Genomic DNA, 11,769 nt, shown 5'->3' on the forward strand with positions numbered 1-11,769 from the left:
TTGTTGCCTCAATTGCAAACTCTTATGACCATATAAAATGTTGCTCCAAATCCCTAATAAAAGAACTACAAATTAAAACAACTCTTTAGGTTTCACCTCACACCCAGAAAATTAAGGTTAATAAAATTGAAGAGTTAATGTTGGAATGGTTGTGGAAAAATAGACATACTAATACACTGTTGGTAGAGCCATCAATTAGATCCAATAATTCGGGAAATCTATTTGAGATTCTGCTAAGTAACTAAAATGTCTATACCTTTGACCCAGAAACTTAAAAAAAAAATTTAAGTGTATGTTAAGCACTTTATAAATATCATCTCTTTCAATCTTTATGACCCTGAGGATATTATCATCCTCATTTTACAGTTGAGGAAACTGAGGTAGACAGTGGTCATATATACTTTTATACATGCCCTGGGATGTGGCACTGATAGACATATACCCCAAGGATATCAATGACAAAAATGAAGACCTTAGATACACCAAAATATTTAGAAAGGCACTTTTTGTAGTAGCAATTTAATGGAAATAAAGTAGAAGTCTTTTGTTTAGAGAATGACTAAATGAGATGTGGCACGTGAATGTAAGGAATGATTACTGTACTAAAGGATATGATGAATATGATATTAGAAAATTATAAAATTTCATATGACCAAATACAAAATGAAGCAAAACCATCCCACATACATGAAAAGGATCAAACAACAAAACAGAATATAATAAAACAAAAATTAGCAGAAAATGAAAATGAATCATGTGAAATTATAATGACCAAACTTGGTCCCAAATAAGAGTTGTGAGAAAGTGTTGCCTTCATATTGCAGAGCTGGGAGACTATGGATGTGGAATGTCAGAATATATAATGTCAAGACTTTTTCCAATGTGTTGGTTAGTTTTGTTTAACTGGGATTTTTTTTTGGGGGGGGGGGATTATTAGGGATGTCTATCTGCTAGGGAAAAGGGAAAGATCTATTAGGAAATTAATTTAATAATTAGAAATTTAGTAAAATAAAGATACCAATGAAAAATATTTTAAATAAACTTTATGCTGGTAGAAGAGACTTATAGTTACCTATAAGGTACCTTATAGTTACCTATAAGGAAAGCAAGTGGACAGGGAGCTGCCCAGGGTTGTGGCTAGCCAACCACATGGCTGATTACTGATATAATCATACCCCCATTATCCTGTTCATAATCCAATTTTCACCCAGATGGCAGTTTTTCTGAGATCGTTGGATGAGGAATGATCATTTCACAATCAGAGTATTCCCATATCCCATTCATTGGGCACCTCTTCAAGTCCCTGAAAATCTAATTAGGCCTCAAACCAGTGCTTCTTTTTCCAAATCTAACACTCTTTCCACCACATGATATAAAAAAATAAAACTGTTAAAACAAATAACTAACCATTCCCTAGGATAAAGGGCAACAATATCGATAATGATACTCCTGACATAGAGTGACTCATACAGTCTGGCTAAAAGTGACTATCCAATCAGCTTCCACAGAGTACCCCAGGCTACATGCTGAAGGCAGCTGATTTTCCCACATTCAACAATACCTATACAACTGAGAGATACATAGATAATAAAAAGCAAAACAGCACCATAAATAACTCAAGATGGGGCCTGGGTGACAAAGGAAGTAGCAGAATAAAGGGAAAACCACTTATTGCTGAGACTAAAGGGCAGTCACCCTCATCAGGAGGAGAAATAAAATAAAGTCAGCACCCAACATTTTCACAAACACACACACATACACACAAAAAAACAGGTGCAATTTCCTTAGTTCTTCCTAATACTCTCTGATCTTTTTGTACCTCTCTCTATGAGAAAAAAAAAATATATATATATATTCTTCTGAGTTTTCCCCAATTACTCAGGATAAAAAATCTTGCTTAAATGGTATCAGGATCTGATGACACCCAAAGGAGCGAAAGGAGAATAGGTCCTACACTTCAATGCTATTCTAGAGAATAAGAACTAGGAAGTGAGGATCATTAATAATTATACTTCAAGGATGTATAATTTCCCTCTGCCACACCTTAATTATCTCCAAGAATTGCTGCTGCCAAAAAACCCTTCATTTACTCAGAACCCAGGCTTCTGTTAATGAGCCCCTCCAAACTTAGTGAGGCTGGTCCTTGGACAGGCTGTTGCTGGGCCAGTCCTTGGGACCTTTCCAGGTTGGCGGGATGTCTGGCACATCCTCCCAGAACTCAGGATCATCTCTGCACCACAATGAACCACTGTAGGACTTTCTCAAGAGAAAATTCAATAATAATCATAATTATTTGCAATAGTATATTAAAATTATCTCATCTGGTCCTCAAATCAACCCTATAAGAAGATAGAGCAAGTACCTTTAACCCAATTTTAGAGATGAAAGAAGAGAATCTCTTGGAAGTTAAATGAACTGTTAGGTCACAGGGTCAGCAGGTGACAGAGCCAAGTCTAACAACAACCTAAAGCTAATTTATAATTCAGAGCTCATTCCAATGTACTATCATGGTAGAATTTCCTTTAAACCAGAATGCACTTCTAAGTTTTCCCTCACTCTGTGAAGACTTTTCCCATGGAGCCATCTCAAACAGCTCAACCCTTTATCATATCTGCTTTGATATTCCAAGCACCTTTAAGTCAGGCATCAGTCATTCAAGTGCACTAAAGAAGGCTCAAGTTATCTGGAAACCTGACATGGAAAAGATGTGCTGACCAAGCTTTTCCTTTTTCCCATGTCAAAATGAAACATATATGCAGTCCCTGATAAAGCAAGTTTGGGTTGGTCTTCACACTCCCATTCTACCTCTCACCTCACCTCTCTCCCACCAAAAAAAGCATAAATGATCTCTGTAGTAGATAAGGATGGATAACACCAAATCAATCTTTCCCCTTCATTATGATCAAAAGAAAGTGAATAGGCAAAACTATGTCCTAAATGCAAAGGAAGTTTAAGGACAGCAATCATCAAAAAGCATTTATTAAGTACCTACCATGTACTAAACACTATAAATAAGCAAAACTATGTCAGCTAAACTAATTTTAAAATGAGATTTTGGATAACAGTGGTTACTACACAGTTTGGACATTCCTTCAGTGGTATTTTTATTAAATAACTTAAGAGGTCTAATCATTTAACAAATCTGATTTTTTAAAAATTAGCTGGATTTTGTAACTGCTAAAAAGAAAAATATTCTCTAATACAATCTATATAAGCACTATATAGAGTTCTGTTTCAACAATTTAGCCTTAATCAGAATTCTCTACCAATGAATGGCAGGTGGGGGGACAGCTAAGTGGCTCAATAGACAGAGCACCAGGCCTCAAGGCAAGAAGACCTGGGTTAAAATCTGATCTCAGACATTTCCTACCTGTGTGACCCTGGGCAAATAACTTAATCTAGAATGCTTAGCCCTTGTTGCTCTTCTGCTTAGAATTGATACCAATTTGTTTTTGTTTTTGTTAAGCATACTCTCTAGCCTTGGAGATCTCAGAATAATACATTCCAAACTTCTTTCTGGATACAGGCTTTAGGGCCAACCTTTAGTAGCAGCAGAAGAGCAGGTGGTCTTTCTGAAGGTCTAAATATCCTTATTTTTATGATGACTACCAGTCCTGCTCTTCTTTGAGACTTTGCCCAAATCTGTAATTCTCCAAAGTTAAAGGCCAGCTACCAAACAACTTCTAGATATAAAATCAAAAGGCTAAAAAGTTAAAAAAAAAAAAGGAAATGCCCAAGATGGATATCAATTTGCCTCTGTAAGCAAATTCTTGTAGGATACTGTATTCCTCTTCAGCTGCTCATTAGGGATAAAAAAATCATACAATTCTTCTCCTAACTGGACTACTAAAAAAGAAAATAAAAAATATATAAACCTCACAAAATAGGTCCTGCTTTTTTTTTCAACTATAGTGAAAATGCCAAGTGGAATAATCTTAAATAAGGGGAGCAGATAATATTGTGAATGAAATAAAAGTAGTGTCTTGTGAAAAATATTCATATTTTTATACTATTTTAGCACAAGTTGCTGATCTGGGAGAATGTGTAATAAGTTATAACACAAGATGTATGGTGTTTAATATTTAAAAATCAAAACAGACATAACTTTTCACTCTAGAAGTCAACCTTTTGAAACCACAAATATTCTTACAATGTCCTAATTTTATTTTTATCTATTTCCAAAACAGTTGACTGAAACACCTGAGATCCTGAACCAACACCTGGCCTTAGAATAACAATGTCATCTAATTGTAATACCTACAAGAGAATTTCATTTCCCACAAAATAAGCTATAGAAATATCAAAATCAAAACCAGATAAATCAAAGCTATGGCTACATAGTGGAACATTAAGTTTAATACTTATCTATCAAGCACCCACTAAGTGCCAGGCACTATGGCTAAATACTGGGAATTCAAAGAGAAAAGTCTCTGCAGCTTTCATTCTACTGGAGAGGAACAACATGTACACAAATAAATAAATACAAAATACACACAAAATAAAGTCAAAATTATTTCAAAGGAGTAGGGAGCACTAACAAGAGAGGGGACTGGTAACAGTCTCCTGCAAAAGGTAACACTTGAAATGAGCTAGAGATTGTCAAACAGAAGTGAGGAGAGAAGAGTACTCTAGGCACAGGTGGACAAACCTTTACTAAGGATATAGGAGATAAAATCTTATGCCCAGGGAGTATCAAGGAGATTAGCTGGGCTGAAATGTAAACTGCATGAGGTAAAGCCAGACTGTGAAGGGTTAGAAATGCCAAAAGGTGGAGTTTGAGACAATCAGAAATCATTGAAGCTCCTTGAACAGGTATTTGGTGTTATTATGGAAATTTAGGAGCATCAATTTGGTAGCTGTGTGGAAGATGAATTCAAAGAGAGGAACAAGAAGGAAGTCCAATTAGGAGATACTGCAATAGTCTAGGCAAGTAATGATGAAGAGATTAACTAAAGTGGTGATCAAGGTAGTGGGGAGAAGACAGATGGGAGGTTTTTGGAGATAAAATCAATTAAGACTTGAAAATTAATTGGTATGGGAGAGGGATCAGGCATGGAGATGAGAAAGAGTAAAGAGTTCAATATGCTTGTTATAAATCTGAATGAACTAGAATGATTATGGTGTCCTAGACAAAGCAGGAAAGTTAAGAGGAGGGGTGAATTTAAGAGAAAAGACAATTAGATCTGAATTTGAGTATCTATGGAACATATAGGAGGAAATGTCAAGGAAGCAGCTTATAATGTTGGAAGTGGAGCTCAGAAAAGTAAGGATTGAATATGTAGATTTGGGAGTCATCTGCAGAGATGACAGTTAAGACCTTATCATAAAATCACCAAGAAATAGTGTAGTGATAGAAAGCCCAAGATGAAGCCTTGGGAGTTATTCATATCTAGAAGACCAGACATGGATAACGATCCTGCAAGACTGAGGAAAGGTCAGAAAAGCAGGAGGAAGGAACAAATAAAAAATAACATTTATGAAGAGCTTACTATGTGTCAGAGTGCTAAACACTGAAAAACACAAAAAATGAAAAAGTCTTTTACCTTCTACTGGGAGCGAGGAGAATTAAGAAAGGCCAAGGCATATTTAGGAGTTTCCAAAAAGTGCTTTAACATTCATCACATCTCATATCCCTAAGTTTTATATGTTGATTTGTATGCCTCTTTGTCATTTCTGTATCTTCCAAGCCTGCTCACAATTTTTTGGCCAGTCTTTGCTCCACCTAGTGGAACTACTGAAGATGGCCACAGAGAGAAGACCTCAGCTTTGGCTTACTGAATACACTGATTCAGACAAATGACAAAAGACCCAACTTCTGCTCATTATTCTTTGCCAAGTCAGTATCCTCTGGTACTTGTAGAGGATACAGAGAAATATGGGAAGGAAGTACAATGAGATCAATGACTCCTAATGGTACCCACAAATGGTGGCTCAAGGACTCCAGAATGACCCCACATAGTATCACAACCTGGTCCAGGGGAAGTGTAGGGAGGGGGAAATACCTAGAAAGTACTTCCTGGAAACCTAGAAAAAGCATGAAGAAGAGTCTCTATTAGTTTTGTGAATGTTGAGGGACCTGAGAAATGGGAAGCTTCAGAAAGTAATAAACACTATATGCTTACAGCATCTCTTCTTCCACTCAATTACTGAGGAAGATTTACCCCTCAGATAGAGGAAAGAGGGTTCTCAGCTAAAAGCAGATATTCACCATATAAGCACTTCAGAGTCACTGAGATCCAGGAAAGCTCAGGTGTCCCTAGGGCTGGAAAATCTGAAAACATCCCAAAATGTCTGAATTTAGTAGGGATAAGTTGAGATTTATGGACTAGTGTGATAATACAGAAAGAAATTTAAAAATAATTCAATTGCTCTTTAGTTAGTACAAACTAGTCCCTGGCATCAAACAGAACAAAGAAGAAGAGAGAATCATTAACCAGTAGGCTTACCAAGGTAAGAAAGAAAAGAATGCTAATAGATTTTCTGGAAATAAGAAAGATTAGACAAAATTCACTTAGGAGACAGAAAATGAAAAATAACTCACTAGTTAAACTACAGATTAAAAGTGGGCTTTGTTCGGAGCTAAAATGCTCATTGTTAGTTGACCATAAGTTGACCAGTGGTAAATATCACCAAATTGAAGAGTAAATGAAATTCATGATCGATAAAGACATTTAATAATCACACAGGAGATCTGTTGGTTACAGTGGTTTGTCTATCCTAAGCTAAGAGACTAAAGGGGGAAGGGGAGGAGACAGACCACAAGAAGAAAATTATCAAAGACAGAATAATAAAAAGTTAACACCCCACACACAAGGATACCCCTATGAGAGATTACTAAATATTAGATAAATTTTGGTCTCCAGACTATAAAACAGAATTGAATAAAGTAGATTAAAACACTTTCTTTATCTTATATGTCAGTTTTTCTGAGCTGAGAACTGAAAATGCTACCAGGATACTGTAAAGGCAAATGAGATAGTTGGGTATTATTCTCAGCTCCCTGTATGAAAAGTTTCATGCAAATACAAAGAAATGATTTTAGATAATTATTAATTTTAGTACACAGAATGGAATAAAAGTGTAATGGGAATAGACTAGAATCTGGATGCTTCACAACTCCCCTATCTTCATAGACCATAACAAAGGGGAAGAGTTACTCAATGGACAACACAATACATAAGAAATTAAAGGAATCACTGTTTAGAAACTGCAAGAGAAACAAGCACAGATTATACAATGAAGCAGGAGAGAAGAGGGCAGAGGAGGTGCTTTCATCACCTATCCAAGTCAAAGGTCCGATTCAGCAGAATGAAAAGTTGGGGCAGTTATTCCAGAAATGAGATCTCAGACATGGATCAGGTCACTATCATGTGGCAATAGGAAGTACCACCAAAACATTAATTCACATCTGGGATGCTAAGTGCACAATTTTAAATTAAAAAATAGTGACTGAGCTGGAGAAGACAAAAATGTCAAGAAGAAAAGTCAACTACTTATTCTTTATAGATTGAAAGAAATCATGCATCAGCCATGGGCAACTCTTAGGGAGAGATGGGCCTAAGGTCACACAAAACCAGAGAGATTATGCTATACTGCCCAGTGTCTCTGAGGAAATAGCTGTTCTAGTGTAGAACTGGTCATGAAGAAGCAAGTTTCCTAATACTCATTATATTTGACAAGAACACATAACGCAGGAGGCAGTGAGATGCCCATACCATTTAACAATGATGCAACCAGTACAATGAGTTCTCAACTTGGACAGTCAGCTGGAGGTCACTCGTTAAAATGAGGACAAAGAGTACCTGAAATCTGTCTTTGGCAAAATGAGCTTTGAGGCACTTCCTCTCCCCACCACAGTTTACTGATTTCCACCAAAAAAAAAAAAAAACCAAACAAACAAAAAAATTCTTTAGCATTCAAAATCAACTAGATTGTGATATAATCAGTTAATAATTACTGAGCACATTTCATTCCAAAGTTTACAACTAAAAACACAGTCTTGGATATATCTAAAACCATTCTACAGGGTTGCAAAGACACATATACAACGAGGAACTTGGATGTGGGGGAGAGGGAATGATGAAGAGATCACCCATGACATAAACTCAATCTCTTCTGAGGGGGGGGGGGTAGAAGTGAAGCTACATAGTAGCTACTGGCCAGAAACCAACATCCATCCATTTGAAACAAAGTACAAGGGGTAGTCTATCCCCCCCAAAACAAGTATTGAAACTGTTGGGAACGAGATAAGACCTAGAGTAACCAAAAGCAAGATACATTTAAATATGAGGCTAGTGTTCTTGCCACTTAATCCATAATATCATGATTAGAGGCTCTATTTCACCTTAAAGTTACAACTGAAAGTACAAAATCTACCCCAAGTCCCCTGGCTCCCACCATCAATTCCTAAACAAACAAACAAAAAAGGCACCATCCTAAAGATATAATCAATGGGTAGTAAGAGAGTCCTAGACACCTTAGAGACTCATAAAAGACTCAAAGATAGTTACTCTACCCCAATCAAATTGGAAAACTAATGTCGTAAGTTACTAGGAACTAAATTTTAGAAATGTTCATGGGGGCAAAAATCACAAAATAAAAGCAAAATTCTTTGTTTTTCTTTTGTTTAGTACAGGCAGGATGACTCCAAACATTAGGGCCCTTCACCTTGATTCTCTCGTAGATCTCAAAATTCTCTTACTATTCTCTACCCCTAAAATGAATTAAGATTTAACTTTTCTAGATAGACGAGGGAATGGCATTTCTATAGATGGTCCATAATGGAAACAACCAAACAATAATATTAAGATAGTCTAAATGTAAACTGCACAAAAACTAAACTTGAATTGAGGGGCTCAAAGTAAAAAAAAAGCTTTGCTTCTCTGATCTCTTCCTCCATGTAACAATTTGTTTCAAATAAAGGACCAATTTCATGGAAAGTACTGTGGTCTACATTAAAGAAGATTCAGAGACAGAAAATGAGGAGTAAAAAAGATCCCACATCAAATAAAGATGTATTTGAATGTATTTAACAAAAAGTAGGTGAAGAATTGGCATTTGTTGTTTTTTAAACCCTTGCCTTCTGTCTTAGTATGAATTCTAAGGCAATAAAGTGGTAAGGGCTAGACAATTAGGGTTAAGTGACTTGCCCAGAGTCACACAACTAGGAAGGCCAAATTTGAAAAGAATTGGCATTTTTAATGGAAATCTCCTATTCTATAGTCTTGAAGATGATACTTCATGGCCAAGAGTTAAAACTAAAGTTTGCTATTAGACTTTTTGTGTTTGTTTCCAAAAAGCAAAAGAAGAGAGCAGCCTGGCACCCATGGTAACATGTAAAGGAGAGGAGGTATGAGTCCCCTTGTTGCTCCCCACCCAAACTGGCACCAGTAGCACTCCTCCCATCAGTTTCGCAATGCCAGCCCTGGCTGAAATCAGAACCAACAGCTGCTCTCCTGGGAAAGCAAAGAAGCCACCTAGCAAGAAAAGCTGGGACACCCCACTCACTTGCTTTAGTCTTTCCCTCTCCCCCCCAAAAATGCAACACCAGAAGCCCTGCCCAGAGAGCCAAATAGAAATGCAATAAGAGCTTTTTCATGACCGGAAGATGTGATCCATAGTTCTTGCTATCTGAAGACCCTAACCTGCTTATCCTCCAAGGATTCTTCACCTTCAAAGTAGTTCAAATACCACTTCAAACCTGCCAGCCACAGCAACTCATTGCCATGTACTATGTAGAAAGAGGGCTGATATCCTCTTCTGGGACTCTTCTCACTTAATCCAGCACCACTATGCCTTCAGGGTCCTTGCCCCTGGGTGGCCCAGGACCAATTCATTCTTGGGTAGAATCTTTATGAACAACATGGAAGTGCTGGATTTAGAGTCAGAGGATCTGGATTCAGATATGGCCACCTTCCCTTACTACCAGAGTGGTGACCTTGGCCAAGTCACTTAATCTCTCTAGGCCTCAGTTGCTGATATACTAAACAGGAGTGAGGATAGGGGAGTGAGAGCCAAACTGGGGCATGACTTAAATGACTTCTAAGGAGGAATTCCCTTTGAACTCGAAATCTCTGGTCCTAGGCCCCCCACCCTTGGGTTGATGTTCCACTTAGAATTCAAACTCTACCTTTTCAGAGTCCCCCATCCCAGCCTCAGTGTCCCTTTGGTTCCCTTCTCCGAACCTGGCACAGCTCCCTCCCCCTAGTACCAGACTCCTCACTGGTCCCCTCCCCCGAAACCATGGCTTCTTGAGGACCTCCCTGGGTCCTTGACGCCCACCCCCCTGGCACACATACCCAATACCCTCTTTGAGCCTCCTCCCCCAGCCACGGAGCACCCCCTTAGGATGCCTCTCTTTCGTCCTACTGCCTTCTCCGGCCCCTGCTCGGGGTCCCCTCTCCTCCCGCGTCACTGCGCCCATCTCCGTTCTCCAACTCTGGTCCTGTAGCCCCCTCCCTCTGGACCCCCTTATCTTACCTGAGAGGGCTCGGCCCTGGCTGACAGGGGGGTGGGTAGCGCCTGGAGGAGCAGGAGCGCCATGCCGCCCAGGAACCTTCTCCTCTCCATCCCCCTCCGGCTCCGGCTCCGGCTCCGGCTCCTGCTCCTCCACAGCCGCCGCCTCCTCCTCTTCCTCCTCTTCCTCCTCCCTCTCCTCCTCCTCTTCCCCCTTCTTCCCTCTTCCCTGCTCCTCTTCCTGTTTCGTTCTCATCCCCCGCCCCAACTTCCGGCTCCGCCCCTCTTCCCCAGGAGTACCGCCCCCTCCAAGCGAAAGCCCGCCCAGGAGCGGGGCCGCTCAGCCAATCCGACTTCCCACTTGGGGATCATGCTCTTCCATCATCGATCTTCATGCCTGCCCATCAAAAGCAGATCAGTCCATAAGGACAGCCAACTGGAGACCATCGGCCAACGAAAAGTAAGAGTAAGCCGGATTACGTCGAACGCGACCGCCCCATACCCAGAGGGTGGCGGAAGGAGGCCGGAAGAGACCAGACTACTGTGAGGCGGCCCTATTGGGTGTGGCGGAAGTGATTGATTTTTCCTTCCCCTCAACCACATGAGAACCAAGATATTTTTTAGATTTCTGAGAAATGTGAAGGACCTTCGTTTCCAATTCCTTCGTTTTACAAAGAAACCGAAGCCCTGAAAAAGGAAGTGACTTGCCTAAGGTCTCAAAGCCATTTAAAGTGGCAGAGCGGGGACAGCTGGGTAGCTTGGTGGTTGAGAGTCAGTCCTAGAGATGGGAGGTCCTAGGTTCAAATCTGACCTCAGACATTTCCCAGCTGTGTGACCCTGGGCAAGTCACTTGACCCCTATTGCCTAGCCCTTACCACTCTTCTGCCTTGGAGCCAATACACAGTATTGACTCCAAGACAGAAGGTAAGGGTTTAAATAAATAAATAAATAAATAAACAAATAAATAAATAAATAAAATAAATGAATAAATAAATAAATAAAGTGGCAGAGCCAGTACTATAATCCAAGTATCCTAATGGCCAGTTCAGGGCTCTTTACACTGCAAGGCACTTTCTAATATGCACAGGAGGATCTCGGAGAGAATGCTGTTTCTAGATGTGAAAGAAGGTCAGATTTCCTTTTTCGTGGAATCTGAATTGAAAGAACCTCAAAAGTCATTTAATTCAACCCAACTTCTGAAAATTGAGCCCCTTCAATATATAATATGTAATACTCCTAGTTTCTAATTGAAAATCTCAAGTGCAAAGAATTGACCGTAATTACCTCACCAGCACTCCGATTGCTGAGTCAGAA

At 39.3% G+C, this 11,769-nt stretch overlaps 1 protein-coding gene across 1 annotated transcript in view; it reads right to left on the reverse strand.

Moving 5' to 3' along the window:
• Positions 1-10,611, reverse strand: part of WBP1L (WW domain binding protein 1 like) — a 71,190-nt gene extending 60,579 nt beyond the window's left edge. The window contains exon 1 of the mRNA XM_001378778.4: positions 10,480-10,611. Coding sequence (XP_001378815.2) covers positions 10,480-10,569 — 90 coding nt within the window. The 5' untranslated portion in view covers positions 10,570-10,611. The remainder of the gene's footprint in view (positions 1-10,479) is intronic.
• Positions 10,612-11,769: the final 1,158 nt, after the last annotated feature.

This window comes from Monodelphis domestica, chromosome 1, assembly GCF_027887165.1.
Source record: "Monodelphis domestica isolate mMonDom1 chromosome 1, mMonDom1.pri, whole genome shotgun sequence".
Lineage (NCBI taxonomy): Eukaryota > Metazoa > Chordata > Mammalia > Didelphimorphia > Didelphidae > Monodelphis > Monodelphis domestica.